This window comes from Lagenorhynchus albirostris, chromosome 20 (genome assembly GCF_949774975.1).
Source record: "Lagenorhynchus albirostris chromosome 20, mLagAlb1.1, whole genome shotgun sequence".
Classification (NCBI taxonomy): domain Eukaryota; kingdom Metazoa; phylum Chordata; class Mammalia; order Artiodactyla; family Delphinidae; genus Lagenorhynchus; species Lagenorhynchus albirostris.
The window spans coordinates 47,805,084-47,826,977 of record NC_083114.1 but is presented as its reverse complement, the minus strand read 5'-3'; the positions used below and the strand labels follow the sequence as shown (position 1 = coordinate 47,826,977).

Here is a 21,894-nt window from a genome sequence, read left to right as displayed (position 1 = left end):
ACATTGAGATCAACAGAAACTGAGTTAGAATCATTAGAGAAGGCCAATAAAAGTTACTATAAACTATAACTGTATTCCATGTCAAAAGAAGTTAAACAAAGGCACAACATGACAGAGATATAAAAGACCCAAATCGGGCTTCCCTGGTGGCACAGTGGTTGAGAGTCCGCCTGACGATGCAGGGGACACAGGTTCGTGCCCCGGTCCAGGAAGATCCCACATGCTGCAGAGCGGCTGGGCCCGTGAGCCATGGCCGCTGAGCCTGCGCATCTGGAGCCTGTGCTCCGCAACGGGAGAGGCCACAACAGTGAGAGGCCCGTGTACCGCAGAAAAAAAAAAAAAAAAAAAAAAAAAGACCCAAATCTAGGGACTTCCCTGGCTGTCCAGTGGTTAACACTCCACGCTTCCAATGCAGGGGGTGTGGGTTTGATCCCTGGTCGGAGAACTAAAATTCCACATGCCGCGTGGTGCAGCCAAAAAAAAGAAAAGAAAAGACCCAAATTTAACTTTCAAAGATGAAAACTACAAAGTCTAAGAGGAAAACTACACTGGGTGTGTGATTAACAGCAGACCAGACACTGTAGGAGAAAAAACTCGTGAACTTGAAGGCACAGCAGTAGAAACTACTGGAAAAGCCAACACGAGCTTCAGAGCTGTGGGACAACATCAAGGTACCCGCCGTCTGTAACTGGAGGAGAGAGGGGAGGAGGGGGACAGAGGACACACTGAAAGAAAGAGCTGAGAAAAACGACCCACAGATTCAGGAAACTCAACAGGCCCCAAGCATAAGTACCATAAAGAGCACAACATTGACATAGCTGACAGTCAAATCGCTCACTAGTGATATTACGAACACCTTGAAAGCAGCCAGAGAAAAAAGACACGTGAGAGCACAGTGGAGGAACATCTTCCAAGTGCTGAGAAAAGAACTGGCAATCTGCCGAAAAACACCTCAGCAGAGACAAAATGAAGACATTTTCAGATACAAAAAGTGTGACGAATCAATCACCAGCACTGTGACATATGTAAAAGGATGTCCTTCAGGCAGGAGGCAAATGATGCCACATGGAAGTCTGGGCCTACAAAAAGGAATGAAGGGGCTTCCCTGGTGGCGCAGTGGTTAAGAGTCTGCCTGCCGATGCATGGGACACGGGTTCGTGCCCCGGTCCGGGAGGATCCCACATGCCACGGAGCGGCTGGGCCCGTGAGCCATGGCCGCTGAGCCTGCGCGTCCGGAGCCTGTGCTCCGCAACGGGAGAGGCCACAACAGTGAGAGGCCTGCGTACCGCAAAAAAAAAAAAAAAAAAAAAAAAAAACCCAATAAGAAAAAGGAATGAAAAGCAATGAAAATAACAACATAAGTACATAAAAAATTATTTAAATTTAAAAGATATGACTGCTTAAACAAAAATAACAACGCACTGCAATACTTACAACATGTAAATATAAACACATGACACCATCACGCAGGCAGGTGGGCAGGTGGAAGCCCACAAGGTCAGGTTCCTCTGCATCCTGCTAAAGAGATGACAGACCCTAACCCAACCACTAAAGTAACAACAGAGAGATAGTGACAGAATTCAACAAAGGAGATCATCACAAGAAAAATCATTAAGCAATGTAAAAAATACTTGATTAATCCAAAATAAGGTAAAAAAGGAGGGAAATGAAACAAAGACCAGATGAGACAAAAACTAACAGCAAACCCAATCCTGTCATTAATCACACTGAATGTAAACACCGCAGGTAAGGCACACTTTCTCAGATTAGACAGAAAAGAAAGGACCAGCTATACTGCCCTGCCCACACCAAACACCCTTCAGATACAACTAGGTCACAAGGAGGACAGTGTATCACACCAACATCAGATAAGAGAGCAGAAGGGCTATGTCAGCATCAGACACAGTAGAATGTGTAGAGGAATACTTCCAGGGATATTACCAGTCATCTCACAGTGATAAAGGCATTGACTGATCAAGAAAACATTATTCTAAACATTCACACAGCTAACAAGAGAGCTTCAAAATACATGAGGCAATACTGCAAAGAGACAGAGACAAATCCACAATCTTACTAGAGACGTCAATCATCCCTCTCAGTAGATCACACTTTTTTTCTCAGGTACGCAAGGGGCATTTATCAAGACAAACCACATTCTTGACATAAAACAATAAAGCTAAAAAGGATTCAAGTTATACAATGTATGTTCTCAGAAGACAGTGGAATTCAATTAGAAATAAACAACAGCTCTCTGTAAAATCCCCAAATATCTGGAAGCTAAATAATACAGTTCAAAATAACCCATGGATCAAGGAAGAAATCAAAAGGGGAATCAGCATCTGAACTACATGAAAATGAAAACTTATCAGGATTTGAGATGCTGCTATGGTAGGGGGAAAATTTATAGCCGCGAAATGTCTATACTACAGAAAACAGATCAATGATCTCAGCTTCCACCTTAAGAAAATACTTAATTAAACCCTAAGCAAACAGAAGTGAAATAAAAGATCACAGCAGAAACTAATGAAACAGAAAACAGAGAAACAACAGAGAAAATGACAGAGACCAAAGCTGTTTCTCTGAGAAGATTGTTGATAAATCTCTAATCAGACTGATCAGGGAAAAAATAGAGAAGGCACAAATTACCAACATCAAGAATGAGAGGGAATTCCCTGGCGGTCCAGTGGTTAGGACTCTGAGCTTTCACTGCCGAGGGCCCAGGTTCGATCGCTGGTCAGGGGAACTAAGATCCCACAAGCCGCATGGCGCGGCCAGGGAAAAAAAAAAAAAAAGAATGAGAGGTAACATCACTGGATTCTACAAATATTACAAGTCTAGTAGGGAAATGTTATAAACAGCTTTATGCCAATACATTCAATAACTTAGATAAAACAAACAAGTTATTTGAAAGACTCAAACCACCAAAGCCCTTGTATGCTGCTGGTGGGAACTAAGTACAAGCAGTCTGGCAGTTTCTTAAAGAGGAAAAACATTTGCTTACTTTTGGTTCAGCCATTCCATTCCAAGTCACTTACTCAGGAGAGAAAGAAATGAACGTCCATATGAATATCTACACAAAAGTTCATAGCAGCTTTGTGTGGAGTACCTGAAACCTGGAACCAACCCAAATGAACAGGTGCAGGGACAAAGAAACTACCCACACAAGGGAGTACTTCTCAGCAATAAAAAGGAGTAGCCATTGATACACACACAAAATCTCAGAAAAAGAACACACAGTACTACTCCCTGCACAGGAAACTTTGGGAAATGCAAACTAACCTATAGCGACAGAAGCAGATGACAGAGGGCGGGGGTAGAGGAACCACAAAAGGACCCAACAAGCTTGAAGGGCGATGGATGTGTTCGCCGCCTTGATTATGGCAATGGTTTCATGAGAGGACACAGGCAAAACTTCTCAAATCACACACTCAAAACACATGCAGTTTGATTCACCTCAATAACGCTGATTTAAACAAATCAAAATGTTTTAGTCTTCCTCTTCACACTGAAGTCACCTGATCCACCTGAAAGTGGAGTTTGGGGTGAAGGGAGGCAGGACTCCCAGAGACCTCAGCACCGCGTGTTCACAAGGCCCCCCACACTGACCGTAACACCTCTTCCTCTGAGGTCAGAGTTCTGTGGCCACGAGGGTCTTTGTGTCCGGAGTGTGGGTGGCACAACACTGCAGGTGACCACACGTGACACTCCAAAGATAGACACAGTCCACACTCACATTTCCCCAACTGCATGTCCAGTAACGTCCTTCAGGCTAGTCCCCCTGCCCAGGGTACAATCTAGGACCATGCACCACCATGTTTAAGTCTAGAACAGTTTTTCAATCTTTCATCACAGAGACATATTTGAAGAGTTCAGGTCAATTTTGAACTGTCCTAAATTTGATTTGCCTGATTGCTGGTTCTGATCACCTGTCAGATGGAAATCTGCCAGATTTCTCCACCAAAAGGTACTTTTCTCTGTTATTTTAAGGTTTTTTTGGCCGCAATGCGGCACACGTGGGATCTCAGTTCCCCAACCTGGGATTGAACCTGGGCCCTCAGCAGTGAAAGAGCAGTCCTAACAACTAGGCCGCCGGGGAATTCCCGTCTTTGTTATTAATAAGTAATCTGTGGATGAAGCTTTGAGGGTAGTGTCAATACTTAAGTTGTACGTTTGCATCCACCTTTGATTACCGTCTAAACCAATCAATAATAAGTGCCCACAAAGTGGTGACTTTCCATTTCTGATTGTTCCTTCTGCCTCTCTGTGAAGCTTAATGTGTGTGTGTGTGTGTGTCATCGTGGACTCAAGAATTCTCCTCCCCTCCTCCATGTGTTATGTAAATTTAAGGATTATTTGTTCTAGTTCTGTGAAAAATGTCATGGGTAATTTGATAGGGACCACATTCACTCTGTAGATTGCTTTGGGTAGTATGGCCATTTTAATGATATTCATTCTTCCAATCCAAGAGCATGGTATATCTTTCCATTTCTTTAAATCATCTTCAATTTCCTTTATCAACTTTTTACAGTTCTCAGCATATAAGTCTTTCACCCTCCTTGGTTAGGTTTATTCCTAAGTATTTTATACTTTTTGATGTAATTTTAAAAGGGGTTGTCTTTTTACCTTCCCTTTCTGATATTTCATTGTTGGTGTAAAGAAATGCAACAGATTTCTGTATGCTACTCTTAGATCCTGCTACCTTTCTGAATTCGTTATCATTTCTAGCAGTCTTTGTGTGGAGTCCATATATAGAGTTTTATATATATATACATATATATGTATGTAGTATCATGTCATCTGCACATAATGACAATTTTACCTCTTCCCTATCAATCTGGATATCTTTTATTTTTTTCTTGTCCAACTACCGTGGCTAGGACTTCCAATACTATATTGAACAGAAATGGTGAGAGTTTCCTCCACGTGCTATAATCCGTTGTTCATTTTGAGGCTTCAACTGTCCCAAATTGGGGCAACAGATGCCACTTCAAGCTCTCTCCCGTGTCCTGTGGACTCATGCCCGTCAGTGTCCGAGCACTTCTTTCCTTTCAGCCACATGCTCCAGATTCGCCTTCCTTCTTCCTGCCTCGCCCTGGAATCTGGGCTCCTCTCGGTAGGGAGTGATACTAGAAGCCCAGCACCCAATTGGGTGCTGGGTCGTCACTAGCGCTTTCTGTGAGTGTGGCATTTGCACCTCAGTCAACCTGGCCCTTCGCTGCTCTGCGGATCCATCAGCCTGTCCCTGGGAGGAGAGCCCTGCTGGACTCTGACTGGAATCCCCTGAGCAGCTCTGGGAGACATCTTGCCGAGTCTTCCTCTCCATGAACAGAGTATCTCCACTTGCTTGAGTCCTCATCAGCGTTCTCCAATGAAGTTTAAAAATTTTCTACATGCAGGTCACACCTGGCTTAGGATTTATTCCTCTATACTTACAGTACTTTAAGAATGAAACTTTGGCTTCTAGACTCCTCTGGGGCCAGCAGCCACCTGACCAGGGATCTGGGCTCCGCTACTGTGGGCTCTGTGTCCAAGAGCTGCTTGCAGGCAGCTGTTCCAAGGAGCCAGCAGAGCTGCTGTGCGGTACTGGCACCTCAAAGTGGGTCACCATGCACCTGGTTCAGCTTCCTATCCACGACCACTGGGGTCACACTTGGCCTACAAGTGGATGTCTTTGAGCCCCAGAGTCAGCTGCACACAGAGGGCTTCCAGAGCTTGAAGGAGGGAGACGCAGTGGAGTTGACCTTTCAGAAGTCCCCCAAGGGCCTGGAGTCTCTCCAGTTACCAGTCATGGTGGGTGTTCTGTGTGGGGAGTGAGAAGCACCAGAGGGCAGAATTGAGCCACAGTGGGTGGCGCTTTTCGCGATCACAAGATTTGAGGAACACAGTGGCAAAAGCAGGGAAAGGGTGGGTAGGGGCACTGCCACCCCTATCACGGCATCCACCCACTTCCCTCTTGGCAGGGGGAGGGGTGAGACAGAGGAACCCCAACCATGCTCCGTGCAAGTGCTCGAGGGCATGGGGGAAATCCCTCCAGAACCTGCTTACTTATCGGTCTCCACCCCCAAATTTCCAGCTTTTGAAAGTGGCCAGGATAGGGAAGTGTTTTCCTTTTAAAGGCTATGTAATAATAACACTTCCTGTGTCAGAGTGAGAAGACTGAGCACAAGACCAAAGCACAAACCACTGCTCTCTGGGAGAGTCTCTCAGGGCTGAGGCAGGGCTTCCCCTCCTCCTGACCCACTCTTGGGACAGGACGCCAGGCTGAGAGCACAGGCAAAGGGGTGGCTGGCGACAGCTGCAGACCTGCTACCCAGCCCCCTCCCCCCTGCAGCCAGCACCACTTGTTTACTGCTCCTTGGGGTTCCATCCCCAAGGTGCAAGTGACCCATCTTCTGCATTTTAACTTTCTCCTTGATAGAAACGTTCTGTGTGTTTTAGTCTCAGGAAGTGCACTCTCAAGCCCTTGAGCAATCCTAGGCAGAAGGCAGTGGCTCCAGGACTGCACAGGAGTATCTTTTGATGTTCTGTTACCAAGGAGAACAATGTTTTGGAGGGCAGAGCCTACTGAACCACCTCACTTTTCCTGATCAGAGGTGGCTTGTGTGTGTGTCCTCTTGAACCCCTCCACCTTCAATGTTCCACAGGAGACAAGGTTTTAACTGCTGCCCCATGACTTGACCTCCTCCTACTGGAAGGCTGGAAATCAGCCTGAACAGGAAACATGCTGTGGACAGGTCAGGACAGGCAGACCCAGGTGCCGGGGCCAAGAGGAAGGCACGGCTGGGTGAGGGATTCCAGTGCCGGATCTCCAACCCCAGGCATAGACTTGCTTCATTTCCCTGATCCTTCATTAGGGTTCCTGTGTATCCATAAGAAAAGGGTTCAAAGGGTACCTCTGCACCCACCCCAAGCTGCCAGCTGGCCAGATGAAGCAAAGACCAAAATCCTTAAGCTTTAACAGGGGGTTTCTTGCCCCGGCTTCTCGAGACCACAGGCAAGGGCTTCTCTCTAGTGCCTGGTGCCAGCATCCTGCCCGCAGTAGCAACGGTCAGTGTTGCAGCAGCTGAAGGACAAAGGGCTCAGTTCACAGGATGGGACTCGTGTTGTTGGAATGGGGTGGACGCACTAGAGCACACGGGTTGGGGGGACGTATGTCTGATGCCGGGTTCTGTCACCCCAGCTGCTGCCCTTCTAGTTACTGGAGGCTTCATAGGACTTCATGAGCCATTGATCTGAAAATGAACGCTAGGTAGCCTAGTTGGTGTAAATATAATGTGTTGGTCTTTTTCCATGTTCTTCTGGGGTTTCACTGTTTACAAACTTCCTACTGTATTCAAAGAACAGTCAGACAAAAGGTTGTGCACCAGGCAAAGGATCTGAAACATAAACTTGGGGAGGGCCCCACTCAAAATAGGGGTCCTGAGCCATCCTTTCTTTCGTGCCCCCTTCCCCCATTTCAGACCAAATCTTTTGTCCTAAAACTTGACTCCTACTCTACTCCCTCCTCCACCCCCAACCCCCCAGAAGCCCACACACCTGTACATTTAGTTTGTGTGGTGTCTCTACAACTCTTAAATGATTTGTGCAAAAGTGCTGAAGCAGCTAGAAACACTCCATCCCTTGTTCCCAACTCCAAGTCAAGACTGTTCCTTGACATGATTCACGACAAACACACTGCTGTAATTGGATGGATCAAACCTACTTTAATCTCAAATCCCAGGGTAGGGACTTCCCTCGTGGTCCAGTGGTTAAGAATCCGCACTTCCAATGCAGGGGACCCGGGCTCTATCCCTGGTTAGGGAACTAGATCCTGCATACCACAACTAAAAGATTCCACACGCCGCAACTAAAAGATCCCGCATGCGGCAATGAGGATCCCACGTGCCACAACTAAGACCCAGAGCAGCCGAATAAATAAATAAATAAAGAAAGTAAGTATTAAAAAAAAATCTTTGGGTAAAGAAAAGCAAGGGGGCCCTTCTATGTAGAAAGTGAGGTTGGGAGACCAAGCAGGGGAAGATGAATGTATCTCCGAAGTCACTCAGGAGCTTCTGTGCAAGCGCAAGAAATTTCTGTCAAAGTGGCCACATGATTGTTTAACAGGAAACAGAAATATAACTCCATGCTCACGGCTAGACACCAAAGCTTTGTTTGAAATGTTGAATCTACGAGGAAGGAGGAGTCTGTCCTCTCCTGTTCCCCTCCCCTTGCTCCTGAACTACAGGAGACTAAGCCCTGGGGCCTGGAGAATGAAGACTCAGTGGCTGACTCTGCCATGCCAGCACTTCCTTTCCCACTCGCCAAGTCCTGTCACACATGTTGGCCCTTTCCCTCCCTTTTCCCTGTCAAATGCAATGAATAAAGACTTACTCATACTGAGGGGAAAAAAGAATTACATTTCCTAACTGACCGTTATCGGTGTAATGAAAGGAACTGATTTTACCCTTTGATCTTAAGCTATCTGGCTCGATGCTCTAACTTGTCTTGTGGGTTTCCTATGTAGGAAGTTAAATCATGCACAAATAAGTTTTATTTCTTCCTTCTCCAACCTTTAAATTTTAAAATTCTTTAAAATTTCTCTCTTCTGTGCTAGCTGAGACACCCCATGACACACTGGAGAGAAATGGTAATGGCGAGGCTGAAGATGGTGTGGATCCAACAGGAGCTCCGAGGCTGTTCAGGCAGGAAGGTAAACATGCCATACCACCTGGGAACACATCCCTGTGGCCCGGGTGCCACCCCGCAGGCCGAGCACCTGCCTGCTTTACGGAATGCAATTCCACTAACAGGCTTTGCACCAGACGTGGTGAGGGAGTCACTGAGGCACCATCCTGAAGAGCAAAACACTAGAAGCCGGCCAGGGCTCCTCAACACAGGGAGGACTGTTTATGGAGACACAAGAGTCTATAAACAACAACGAAACCCATCAAACCACAACTGTGTCAAACATGGAAGAACCTCAGGAACACAGTGGATCAAAAAAGAAAGTCGTAAACACACACGGCAAGACTGTATTACTCATATTCAAAAGCGTATGAACTGGCACGACACGGGGCGTGGACTTGCCACTCGTCTGCTCTGATGGTCTGTTTCACTGGCAGCACCTTCCTTCTCACTGGCAACGCCAACACACCTCATCACCCTAAGATAAGACACAATAGAAGCAGGGTGCTCCTATTCTCAGTTCTCTGGCCAGAAGAGGAGGATGCTGTGTAGCCTGCTTCATCCTAAGCAGACTGTCTGTAAACTAAGTGCTGAGGCCCCAGGCAGAAATCAGCTCAAAAGCCATTCACAAGAACAATCCTGCCGCCTGTGCACAGACTGCTGCTCTGTAACCTCAGACATCTGATGCAGTGAGACCAGGAAGCTAAAAATGCACCTGTGCCGCCAGAGCACTGCTCCTGGGGCTGGGGAAGGACATGCGAGGCTGTAGGTCAGACACACAGCCACCAGAGTGCTGCCCTGTGCCCAGGCGACCAGTCATGCCAGGGACACCCAGCTGCCCCTGCCCACATGCCCTTAATATGGGAAATGGGTCACTTGGACTCTTATATGCAGCTCTGAACACTTGATACTTTTTCCCTCATCGAGTCCAAAGATACCAAAACATATGCTTGGGGGTGAAAAATGAGGGAGAGCGCTAGCTAAATGCTTTCCATTTGATTTGCGGGAAGTTTCAATATAAATATGGGGACTCAGTATTAACACAAATACAATTTTTCATGAAGTGTCTGGCAATTCAACCTTAAAACAATTGTAAATACAATGGCCAAATGTTTCTGGACAATGTCATTAGATTTTTTTTTTTTTTTTTTTTTTTGCGGTACACAGGCCTCTCACTGTTGTGGCCTCTCCCATCGCGGAGCACAGGCTCCGGACGCACAGGCCCAGTGGCCACGGCTCATGGGCCCAGCCGCTCCGTGGCATGTGGGATCTTCCCGGACCGGGGCACGAACCCGTGTCCCCTGCATCAGCAGGCAGACTCTCAACCACTGTGCTACCAGGGAAGCCCTGTCATTAGATTTTTAAAAACCAATTTCTTGCAGGATGACGAGGAATCAAAACTTTAAAAACAAACTAGGCGGGACTTCCCTGGTGGTCCAGTGGCTAAGATTCTGCGTTCCCAATGCAGGGGGCCCGGGTCTGATCCCTGGTCAGGGAACTAGATCCCACACACCACAACTAAAGACCTCACGCACCGAAACTAAAAGATCTCGCATACTGCAACAAAGATCCCACCTGCCGCAACTGAAACTCGGTGCAACCAAATAATAAATAAATATTAAAAAAATAAAAACAAACTAGGCAAGGGCATGCGGAGACAGGCTTTGGGCAGCTGCAGAGAGGGCGCCCTGGGGTGGGCACACAGGTGCCAAGGGCCGTCCTGCTCCCTCTTTCAAGAAGGTGGGAGTTCTGGGGGTTCACTTTAGTATTCTTGATAGCCCCGAGCTACATATGTTCTTAAGTACCGTAAAACATTTCATAGCAAAAAGAGCGTGATTGTCTGAAATACACTGCGGGAACTGGACAGGCACATGAGATGAGAGAGAGTGAACTCGGGTGAAGCTGCCTGTTTCTACTCACTGGTGGCCCCACAGCCACACTGCTGGCGGCATCCACCCACCCTCAGCGCAGAGCTCCTACCCTCACCCCTGGCCTGGATTCTCTGATACAAAGGGCCCACACTCCTGTCCCACACCTGCCATGAACCTTGACCAGAAGCAGCTGTGAACTAAACAAAGGTTCTCCACTTGGAGTTTCCCGAAGGAGGACATGGTCTAAAGACACTTTGTGGGGTTACCAGGATTGGGAAGCACAGCCTCAGCCTTAGCCTCTAGGTTCTGCCTGGCAGGCCACTCTGTTTTGATAAAAACTTGGTGTCCACCCATATCCTTCACTAACGTAATTAACTTAAAATTATTTCTATTTCAGGTTTTTTACCTATTGCTCCAACTAGACCTGGGGCACTTTCTTCTTCTTTTTTTAAAGGTATTTTTAATTAATTAATTAATTAAATTAATTTATTTTTGGCTACGTTGGGTCTTTGTTGCTGTGCGCGGCCTTCTCATTGCGGTGGCTTCTCTTGTTGCAGAGCACAGGCTCTAGGCACCCGGGCTTCAGGAGCTGTGGCTCACGGGCTGTGGAGCGCAGGCTCAGTATTTGTGGTGCACGGGCTTAGTTGCTCCGCGGCACGTGGGATCTTCCCAGACCAGGGCTCAAACCTATGTCCCCTGCATTGGCAGGCAGATTCTTAAACACTGCTCCACCAGGGAAGCCCTGGGGCACGTTCTTGATCCCTGACCGCCATGGAGGGCCGCTGTGCAGGAGTGGCCTGGGACCTACAATGCTCAAGTTCAGATCTCTGTCCTTTGGACACAGCCTCAGTTTCCTCATTTGTTACACGAGGCTGATGATACCCACTGCACATGACTGTGTGGCGGAGAACGTGCCCGCATGTTTAAAAACGCTCTTAACAATACCTGACACTAGCGTGTGTTTGTTTTTGTTTTTATTCAGGTAAAATTGGTATATAACATATTAGTTTCAAGTGTACAACACAATTCAATCTTTGTATACACTAATAAAAGGTGATCACCACAATAAGTCTGGTTATCAAATGTCACCATACAACTGAACCCCTTCACCCATTTCATCCACCCCCAAAACATGTTTTTGTTTTTAATGCTAACCTCTCCCCTAGGGGACCTGAGTGACCCAGCACAGCAGCTGTCTCTAGCCAAGCACTGCAAGGCCACCATCATGAGGCAGCATCCCGGGCAACCCTGTACTACGAGTTAGAGAGGGCAAGGCAGGCCCTGGGCTTCGAGCTTTCTCCTACGATGCCGTCAATATCAACCACCTGCAACGAAGCACAGAACTTAACATAAAAAGAGCCACGATCAGAGATGCACCCACATGAGATGGATGTAGAAGGCTGGTCAACAGCAGAGCTGTGAGGTTTCTGGGCAGAGCCGAACTCTATCTCCTCTGCCATCCCAGCTTTATCTTGGCTAGGACGAACTCACAGAACAGTAGCAAGATGCTGCTCTCTGCTCTCCTGGACAGAATCTGTTTTCTAAAACAGAAATTTACACCCTGATAGTATTCACCAAGTGTGTATCTGAAACAGGAGTAAAACCTGACTTATGCGTGGGGAAGGGCCAGACAGGAGAAGATCTATGTCTGGAATCCCAGTAGGTTTCCAGGATCCTAGAGAAGGGGCATGGGAAGACCAGGAGAGCAAGTGATCCTTTACGTCCTAAAGCAGGGGGTCAAAACAGGAAGCGACAGTGCACCCAGGGGCATCGAGCAGCGTCTGGAGACATTTCTGATCACCTTAACTTGGGGGCGGGGGGCTACTGGCACCTAGGATGCTGCTCCCTGTCCTCCTGCAGAAGACAGCGTCCACAAAAAACAGCTATGCTCCTGAGGAGAGACCTTGTTCTAAACCAAATAAACTCCTTTCTGTTGAGTTTTTTTTTTTTTTTGGCTGCGCCACAGGGCTTGCAGGATCTTAGTTCCCTGACCAGGGACTGAACCCATGCCCCTGGTAGTGAAAGCACAGAGTCCTAACCACTGGGCTGCCAGGGAATTCCCTCTGTTGAGTCTTTTTAAAAAATTATTCATTCGTTTATTTCTTTTTGGCTGCGTTGGGTCTTCGTTGCTGCGTGCAGGCTTTCTCTAGTTGCAGCGAGCAGGGGCTACTACTCTTCGTTGCAGTGCTCAGGCTTCTCATTGCAGTGGCTTCTCTTGTTGCGGAGCACGGGCTCTAGGCACGTGGGCTTCAGTAGTTGTGGCACACGGGCTCAGTAGTTGTAGCTCGCAGGCTCTAGAGCGCAGGCTCAGTAGTTGTGGCGCTCAGGCTTAGTTGCTCCACGGCATGTGGGATCTTCCTGGACCAGGGCTCAAACCTGTGTCCCCTGCATTGGCCGGTGGATTCTTAACCACTGCACCACCAGGGAAGTCCCCCTCTGTTGAGTCTCAATCTACTACACCAGCTCCTCCCTGGGTGTCAGCTCTTCTTCCCTCCATCCCTGGGGGCCCAGCTTCTGAGTTCTGAGATGCTGCTCCTCAAACACACAAGCTTTTCAGTCAGAAGGTTTCATCCAACCCCCAGCACTAAGCTCCTCCCACCACGAAGGCCACAAACCAAGTCACCTCCTCCTACTCATCACCACCTTAAAAGCTGTGTAGACCATCCCTGATGCCTGAGAAGCCTGCTGAGGGCCGCCAGAGGACAGACACACTGGCAGGGTCCTCTGCCAACGTCTCCCTGGGCACAGGAGGGGCCAGGGAGTTTCCTCCCTATGTGCCATCTGAGAACCCACAGCCTGTTCTGGTCCCATAATGCCCAGGACAAGCGGCACTGGACACACCCTTCTGCAGTCGTCTCATAGGACTGTTTGTGTTGCTTTAAGATATATCTGCTGCTAAAGAGACACCCTGTGCTACGTCAGCCGAGATATGCTGGTTTCTGGTAGTAAGTAGCACAGATTAAACTGCTTTGTGAAGCAAAGACGTCAAGAAATCACATCACCAGTCCTCCCTTTCCACCTGACCAAAGGACCAACACAGACTCTGAAGACAAGCTTCCTTTTGGCAAGGTGCCAAGAGCCGTCCCGACCCCACCACCCCCCAACTATGAAAGTATCATGGGGGTTTCTGCTTCAAAGGGTATCCAAAAGGAAATAACACAGCTATTCTTCACACACGAAGCCCCGTCCCCGGAGAAAGCTCAAGACGTTCAGGGATGTGCCTGGGCTTCCTGAGCTCCTTGGGGAGCAGCACAGGCACACCCTTCAAAATGCTGCAGTGTCTTCAGGACTCTGAGACCCCCAATAAAACCCCTTCCTGCCAAACAATCTCAAAGTCCAGAGAATTTTAAAAGGTAGACTCTGAAATCAGGATGGGCACTCTGATATTAGGTACCCTCAGGCCCAAGGGGAGGTTTCACAGAATGGGGACAGTAACTAAGCTAGAAGGGGTCTCACTCAGGAGAGTCTGCAGGGACCATCCCAAAGCTGCAGGCATGACCAAGGCGGCACAGGAGGACCAGCAGCAAGCTCTAGGTCAGCGTTCACACAAGTCTGCATTCAAAGACACCAGTACGTAATACGAAACTAAGGAAGAGAATATTTATGCAAAAAAGCATAAAATGTTTCTTTTTGTCGAGTGAGCCCCTCTACAGGCCTCTCAGACAGTATCTGAAGGAAGCCACAGGATGGGGTCAAGGGTATGAACGCTTCTGCCCCTTTTCCTAATTAACCAGACTGTGATTCATGACATCTGTATTCTCCCTCATCAAACACCACCTTGGTTTTCTTAACAGGTAAAGACCATACCTCCTCCCTGCATCATTTTGTAGATTTTGCTCTCAATATGGAGCTGAGGGTGTTTGGTTTTGACACATTCAAGCTTGATGGCAACTTCTTCTCCTGCAGCAATGTCCGTACCTTGGCAAAGAAAGAAAATCACAAACGTTAATCGTCTGGTGTCTACCACCTCACCCAATGTTACAATACGCTGGAGAAACGACGAGTGCTATCTGAATCTTCCAAGGAGGACCAGGTGATGGATGCACTCCACTTTCTACTACAAGATGCTGTCAGTGGTAGATAAACCCCTGTGGGAAAATATCCTTATTTTCACTTTTTAAAACAGGAATATTTGATACGTATAGAAAAGTCTTATTTGGTATTACATCACCTACTTCCATATGGCTCTACTCTGATCACCAGGGGACTGAGAGACAGGGTATGCAGTTCTCTCCACAGGACCCCCATCTGGTCTGAACCTTCTCATCCAGCCTGTTGGTCAGCCCTGTATTCACCCACCCAAAGCCAGACCATGGGGAGTCCCAGGGCAACACATTCCGTGTGGGCCCCATTTCTCCATGCTGCCTTGACAGGTCTTGGGTGTGTGCGAGCCTCTCTCCAGAGAGGTGGCTGGGTTTCCACTGAACTCTCACATGGCCTCAGCCCATCCCAGTCCATGTGGCCCAGGTACCAAGCCGCATACAGCAGGTCGCTTCTCAAGGGGACTCGGTTCCCACGACACAGCAGGAGCCATCACTCAGCCATCACAGGCCAGGCCAGGCCCAGGGAGGCCCAGCACACCTCTCCCCTCCCAGGGACCAGGACATACTGTGCGTCTCCTATGGACACTGAAACAGGACTGGGCTCTGTTTTCAAAGCCCTAATCACATCTATGCAAAGTGTACTTGTCACTCACCTTTTGCTAGTTTTGTGCTAAAACCGGCAATACATCTGCTCACACCTCCTGGTCACCAGATCGTGATTAAAGATTAGAGTTTTAACCTCAAGATGCCGTCCTCTTCTTTACTACAATATGGACCTGCAAATGTTGACAACCACTACCCCTCCAGGCTTCACACACGAATGCTCCTGAGTTCCAATCTGACCCAAAGCTATGCTACAAGCCCTCCCTCAAGAAGCATTCACTGGAGAGAATGGGAAAAGCAGTCTTTAGAAAGCACATACCTAGCTCTCCCCCTGCTTTCCTCACCAGTTCCTTCTAAGTATAAAGCACTTTAATCCTTCCCAGTAGTATGGTTATTCGTGAAGGAATTAACACTGGCTCCAGCAGCCCAGGCAGAACCCAGACCCATCCTGCTGGGCAAAGCAATGTTGCCAGTCCCTGGCAACTCAGATTCCCTCACCATTTGAGTTCAGCAGGGAGACCAGCAGTCTGTTTCATGAGGGAGTTGTGGGATGAATGGGTTACTGGTTACAGAGAACGTTAAGACTCCCGGATAAAAGGCAGAGTAAGGTCAGCAAGCATTAGAACAATGATGACCTGCAGGAGAGCTGTCTGCTGATATTCATGAACCCAGTAACTGCCCAAGAAGGACAGAGAAACTTTCTCCTCTAGTCTGCTCAGACAGCTGCTTGAGATGCGGCTGCTTCTAGCGGGTCTGGATCCAAAACCGGTCACCAATGCTGGGGTTCCATGGGAATAACCACAATCTGATCACTGCCAGGGACCATTCTAAATTTAAGAACTCCATTTACCATTCCACAAAGACTCCTGGGCACTCAGAAGAAAGACAGGTAATACATTTTGTTCTTCCTCCCTGAGGCTAGGATAATCTATCTAGCTACAAGAGAAATTACTTCATTGTAAAACGTACTGTGCAAACGAAAAATGAACTCTGAGTTCCTGTGAGGACCTGGCACTCTGAACTGAACTCACCAGCCCATGAGGAACAGATGACTCACCTTACTAGTTACATCAGCAACTCCCCCCACCCCAAAGCAGGAGCAGAGAAGCCTCTGATGATAGCACACTTGCTCCTCCAACTACGTCAGCCCTGTCACCTTTGCCAGGAGGCAGGTTCTCAGTGACAACACAGCCTGGGCCCACACAGGCTACCTACTGAACTAGCACCTTCAGGAAGGCTGAGGACACTTCTGGTTCCACTGTACTGTGGCTGGTAAAGCTAACATCTGAGTCACCCTGCAATACTGACAGTCTTGGGGACAAATGACCACAGGCAACTCTGGAACACAATATGAATTCCAGCCTTCCCCCCCCCACCCCGGATCACACCAGCAGATGGAGCCAGCCTCCCCCAGGATCACACCAGCAACAGAGCCAACCTTCCCTAAGATCACACCAGCAAAGGAGCCCACTTCCCCCAGGATGACACCAGCAACAGAGCCAACTTACCCTAAGATCACACCTGGAAACACAGACCACTTCTCCTAAGATCACACCAGCAACAGAGCCAGCCTCCCCCAGGATCACACCAGCAACAGAGCCAGCCTCCCCCAGGATCACACCAGCAACAGAGCCAGCCTCCCCCAGGATCACACCTGCAAACAGAAACAGCCCTCTACAGCATCACAGTTGTGAAGGTTGCCCTGAGTCTGATGACTCAAAGAGGGGAGGCTGGGTTCTCTACCAAACAGACTTGAGGGCAGCACACACAGACTTGAGGGCAGCACACACGCAGGCTGCCTCCTCTGAGAGGTCTTCACCACTGGGTGAAACAGCAGCACTGCAAGTTCTGTGTATTCCATGGGAACCAAACATAAGAGACCACTGAGCAAAACTGAGGTGGTCCACCACTGTAGCCCTGCAGTCCTGTCCCACCTCCCTGGCTGACAGCAGCCCCTGTGCTCTACTGGCAGTGCTGCTCCAAGTCTTGTCCTCAAACTACCACCAGTCCACAAGGGGACAAATACAGGACAGCGAGGAAGCACCCCAGAGCTCTGATAGCAACATGACATTGCTGCAACATTTTAAAATTTTAACATTTTAACATTTTACAAAAGTGCTGATCCGCCACAGAATGGAAATTACAAAACCTGGTCCTTCACAACAGGTAACTTTTAGAAGTTCTTCTAGATGGGGAACAAAAATCTGAAAGATACTATTGAGCTCTGGGTTCCAGATTCAGAGCAAGTCAAAACCAAGTGGCACATCACGTTTACTCAGTGTCTGTTTATAGTGAGGTCTTTTATCACCCAACAACCTCAGCTCTTTTGTGCAGCTCCAGTGCCAGACAGGAGTTCCCCCTCACTAGATGAAGATGTTAGTCTATGTTTAGACACAGATTAATGCTGGTCCTAGGAAAACAAAATTATGCCCCTCAAGCTGAGCAAAGGCAGATGATAAATGAACTTAACTCCAAGATTGACCCTGTCCTGGGACAAAAAGGTAACTCCCATTGATGACTGTTTTATCGACAAAGAAATAGGGAGAGGCCTCTGAACAGCAGGGCAAAGGGCACTCTCACAGGGCAACCACTGAGAGCTGATGCGGTATCTATGAACACTCAAGCCATCACCCTAAAGGACACAGGCACGTGACTACGAAAGTTGCATACAGGCAACTGCTTTCCTCTCCTGGCCAGCCAGCCACCATTTTGGAACCCCTACTGTGTGCCAGACACCCTGCTAGGTGCCACTGAAGAGAAATGAAAGTCAGCGAGGGGAAAAACATGAAAATCAAAAATATGAAGAGGTTACTAAGCTTTAGATCCCCAAAAGCATTTGTGTATGTGATGAAGCCAAACCACACACTCCACCTGGGTAACAGCTGGACAGATGAGGCCATCCTCTGATAAATTGACAGAGCAACAGGATCAAGTACAAATGCCAACACCTAGCAGGAAGAAAACCACCATTCTACCAATCATGAATGGGGGGCAGGGAGGAGGGTCCGAGGTACTGCCACCACCTATAGAAGACAGACATGGGACAAGAACAGAACTCCATGAGAACAGGGGGCTCACGTTGTTTGGGAAGGATTGGAATAACCTGCAGGGCACACTGCCACATGCTCATGTCAGCACAGCAGGCTGCTGGAAAGGGAGGCTAGCACTGGGCCTTCTTGGTCCATAAGGTACTCGGCAAGCTGAAGGACAGCTCTCTCTTCCCCCCCCACCCCCGGCTTCAAACGTCTGAAAGCACTAGAAAGTCCCAGGTGGAAACCCAAGACCCCAAACCCCACATTTAAACGAAGGTGAAGAAGGAGGAGTTAAGAGCATTCTGACCTATAGCAAAATGACAGTAGGAACGACTTTAACTGCTGTCACACTAGAATACGTAGAACATAACGATTTTTAAGATGAGGACTGAATTCCTCAACTAATGACTAGTTGCCTAACAAATAGAAAAAAAACATGGTACAGAAGACTCAATCCATCCCATGGTCTTTGGATCGGTCATCTGTGACCCTTAACTTCAGTATATAGTAAGCTTCCTCTGACCCACCTTTCCAGTCACATCTTAATCTAACAAGACCACTTCACATTTCCTCAGTGGGGTAGCATGTAGCCTGAAGGGACCACCACCTGGGCCAAGAGTCAAAGCCAAATCAGTTGTACCCAACCCCACACAAGTAACTCTATGTGTACTCCAGTGGGTGGGCCATGTGGGTACTCATAACTAGGGCGCGAGAGCCACAGTCTATCCATTTTAGGATAAACATGATGGAGGAAACTGAGGACAGACCCCTCTGGGACCGGTCAGCCGGTGCCTGGCTGGATCAAGCACCACTGGTGTGCCCAGCACAAGGTGAGGCCCAAAGGACACAGTTGCGAATAAGCTTTCAGGGTCTCCCACAAAACTCTCAACTTCTTTGTGAATGACTTGGTGACAACATTCCACGATTTGGTTGTCTGAACGCAGCTTCGGAAAGCAGAAAACTGTCTGGCAAGGTTTCAGACCAGAGAACAAAAATGTTGAAAATATCTACTTTTTCATATCTGTGTAAGGGTGGCTAATAGATTGGTTTTTCAGTACAGCTCCTAGATCCTAAGTTAAAACTTTTGCCAAAATCTATTGTTCTATAAATAAGGCAAACAGCTTGCATTTACCCAGCACTTCGCCTCCCAAAACACTGCTGAGAAGGCAACTGCTGACTACTGGACATAAATATTTAAATAGTAAAATGCAAGTATCTCTAAAGTGTGTTTTACTCAGCAGGGCAGTAAAGCACATACCGATGTGACAGGATTACACTGTAGGGTAAGGGTACCAAAAGCAGTTATGAACTACCCTAAGTGTGGAATCCTCTTACGCTGTTAGCCCAGGAGGTCGTGCATCCTCTCCAGGTAACAAGAGGCAAGGATGGGGTGGTGAGCACACACACTTGGGACCATCTGAAAAGCATAACCAGAAGCATTACTGACATACAAATCTATTCCTGACCCTCCCTGACAAGTACACCAGCCAAACAGAAACACCAGAGCGGGCTGCGCAAGCAGAGCATGTTCACCCCCAAACTTGCACAATGACAGTCCCTCTGCACATGCATTGCGGGCCAGGCTGGATGTCCCCAAATGCGGGGGTAGGAGTAACTTACACACAATTTCTCTGAGAAACGCTTATATTTTTAAAACTTCCAACTTTAAGACTCAAACCTTTTTAAGACTCAAACTTTAAGACTTAAACCTTTTAACACACACGTGCATTCTTTCACTGTAAATCTGAAACAATCCAGAACATTCTAATCCCATTTTTTTCCAGTGTACCTGGAGAGTTTTCATAGCAAAAGGACAAGCTCATGAGCAGAGCTTTACCACTTTATTTGCCTCTAATTCTCCCAACACCCTAGCGCTGACTTTGTCCCGAATCACCTGAATGTCATTCTCGTTTACGCCGAGGTACTTAGTACCGAACTTGGATGCGCAACATGTTCTCAACGACCACTCTACTGGCCCCCAGGCGACCCCGAGCGCCACCTGCGGTCCACGGCCCAGACCCCGGGCCAGAGGGGCTGGTCAGCCGGGGCTGCATCGTCACGAGGAGCGCCGAAGAAGCCTCGGCCAGCCCCGGACTCTACTCGTGCCCACCGCACGCGCGCAGGACGCGGGGGCCGCACTCGCCGACGGCCCTTTGTCTGCGTGGAGGGACACCGGGAGCGGACACAAGGCGGGCGGGCCGAGCGGGTAGCGAGGGCCGGGCCGAGCGGGTAGCGAGGGCCTAACCGAGGCTCCCGGCCGCTCCCCAAAGGCCGCGAGCGCACGTTGGTCAGGTGCCCTCGAGGGCGCGGGTCGGAAAGGCCGCAAGTTCCTGCCTGGGGAACTGGGAGGCCCGAACCGACGGGGACGAGGCTTACCGCCACTGGCCGGAGGGGATGCCCGGGGCGGGGGCTGGGGTTGGGGCCGCCGGGGGCGGGGTCGCCGGGGAGGGGACCGGAGCGGAACCGGGGCCGGGGGACGCCGGTTTGGGGCTGCCCATCCGCGGGGAAGGGCGCCTCACCGAGATAGATGTCTCCGAAGGAGCCGCTGCCGATCTTCCGGCCCAACCGGTACCTGTTCCCCACTCTGAGCTCCATGGCGGTGGCGGCGGCGCGACCTGTTCACTCCTGCCCTCCCGGCCGCTTCCTGGGTCTGAGCTCGGGGAGGCGGCGCCGCTGCTGCCGCTACTGCGGGTCCGGCTGCCGGCTCCGCCCCCCTCACGGCCCCGCTTTCACCATCGCTTTCCAGCCGCCCCGCCGCTCCCAACGCCTCAATACGGGACGGATGGGACAGTCCGAGCGCCGCCGCCCCTGCTCCGGCCCCTGCCCACCCCGCTTGCCCTCTCCCCGCCGCGGATGGACTCGGATCTCCCGGGCCTAAACCCCCTTCAGCTGCCGGAAGGAGCCACCGCCATCGCGCTGTGACGTCACTTCCCCTAGCAACCCCCGGTAGGGCGGGGCCGCGCTGACCGAGGGGCGGGGCCGCGGTTTCGGCAACTGGCCGGCGGCGGGACCTCACAGCTCTAGGGGCGGGGCTAGGGCGGGGTCGGGGCCTCGAAAGACAGGCTGGGGAGGGGCGGGGCGGGGCGGGGCCGAGCAGGGCAGGGCAGGGCGGGGCGGGTGGGGCAGGGCAGGGCGGGTGGGGCCGGGCCCCCGCCCCCGCCCCCGCCCCCGCCCCCGCCCCCCAGCCCCCGCCCCGCAACCCAGCGTTTTCTTTCATCCTCGCGACCCTCGGACGTCCAGGCCAGGCCAGACCTCCTTCTCTCCTTGCCCCCTGTTCCCCGCAGCAGTCCCGGGCCGATAGCCCCTTGCTTGGCCCCCTTCCGCATGCAGGACCCACGTGCTCTCGCAGGGTCTTCGTTTGTTCCCGCAGGTGTCTGGGAAGCCAGCGTCTCCTCGCGACAGGCCTGGGACAAGTACACAGGCAGTGCCCTTTGCTGGAGGGAGAGAGGAGAGAGAGCTTGTCCCTCCAGGCCCCAGACCCGCACATTCGGGACTCTCCAAGAGGGGCCCGCCCTCCCTGCACCGGCGCCTGTGGGAAGTGACACAGGCCAGGCTACAGGGGACACAAGTGTGCACAGATCTCTTGGGCTGGCCGAGACCTGCACTGTGCTGTTCCCTTCCCACCCTATGAGCTAAGTCTCGGGTCTACAGCGCTCTCAAGCCTAGGACTGAAGGAAGAGC

At 49.8% G+C, this 21,894-nt stretch overlaps 1 protein-coding gene across 11 annotated transcripts in view; it reads right to left on the bottom strand.

Annotated features, from left to right (window-relative positions):
• Nucleotides 1-21,039, bottom strand: part of CSNK1D (casein kinase 1 delta) — a 38,871-nt gene extending 17,832 nt beyond the window's left edge. For 4 of the 11 annotated variants that reach the window (XM_060134529.1, XM_060134530.1, XM_060134531.1 and 1 more), the window contains exons 1-3: nucleotides 20,733-21,039; nucleotides 15,232-15,279; nucleotides 14,343-14,453 (exon numbers count right to left, since the gene is read on the bottom strand). In XM_060134529.1, the coding sequence (XP_059990512.1) occupies nucleotides 14,343-14,453; nucleotides 15,232-15,279; nucleotides 20,733-20,808 (235 nt within the window). In that variant the 5' untranslated portion in view covers nucleotides 20,809-21,039. The remainder of the gene's footprint in view (nucleotides 1-14,342; nucleotides 14,454-15,231; nucleotides 15,280-20,732) is intronic. The other 7 variants (XM_060134535.1, XM_060134533.1, XM_060134534.1 and 4 more) reach the window with 4 other exon arrangements.
• Between the last annotated feature and the right edge of the window lie 855 nt (nucleotides 21,040-21,894).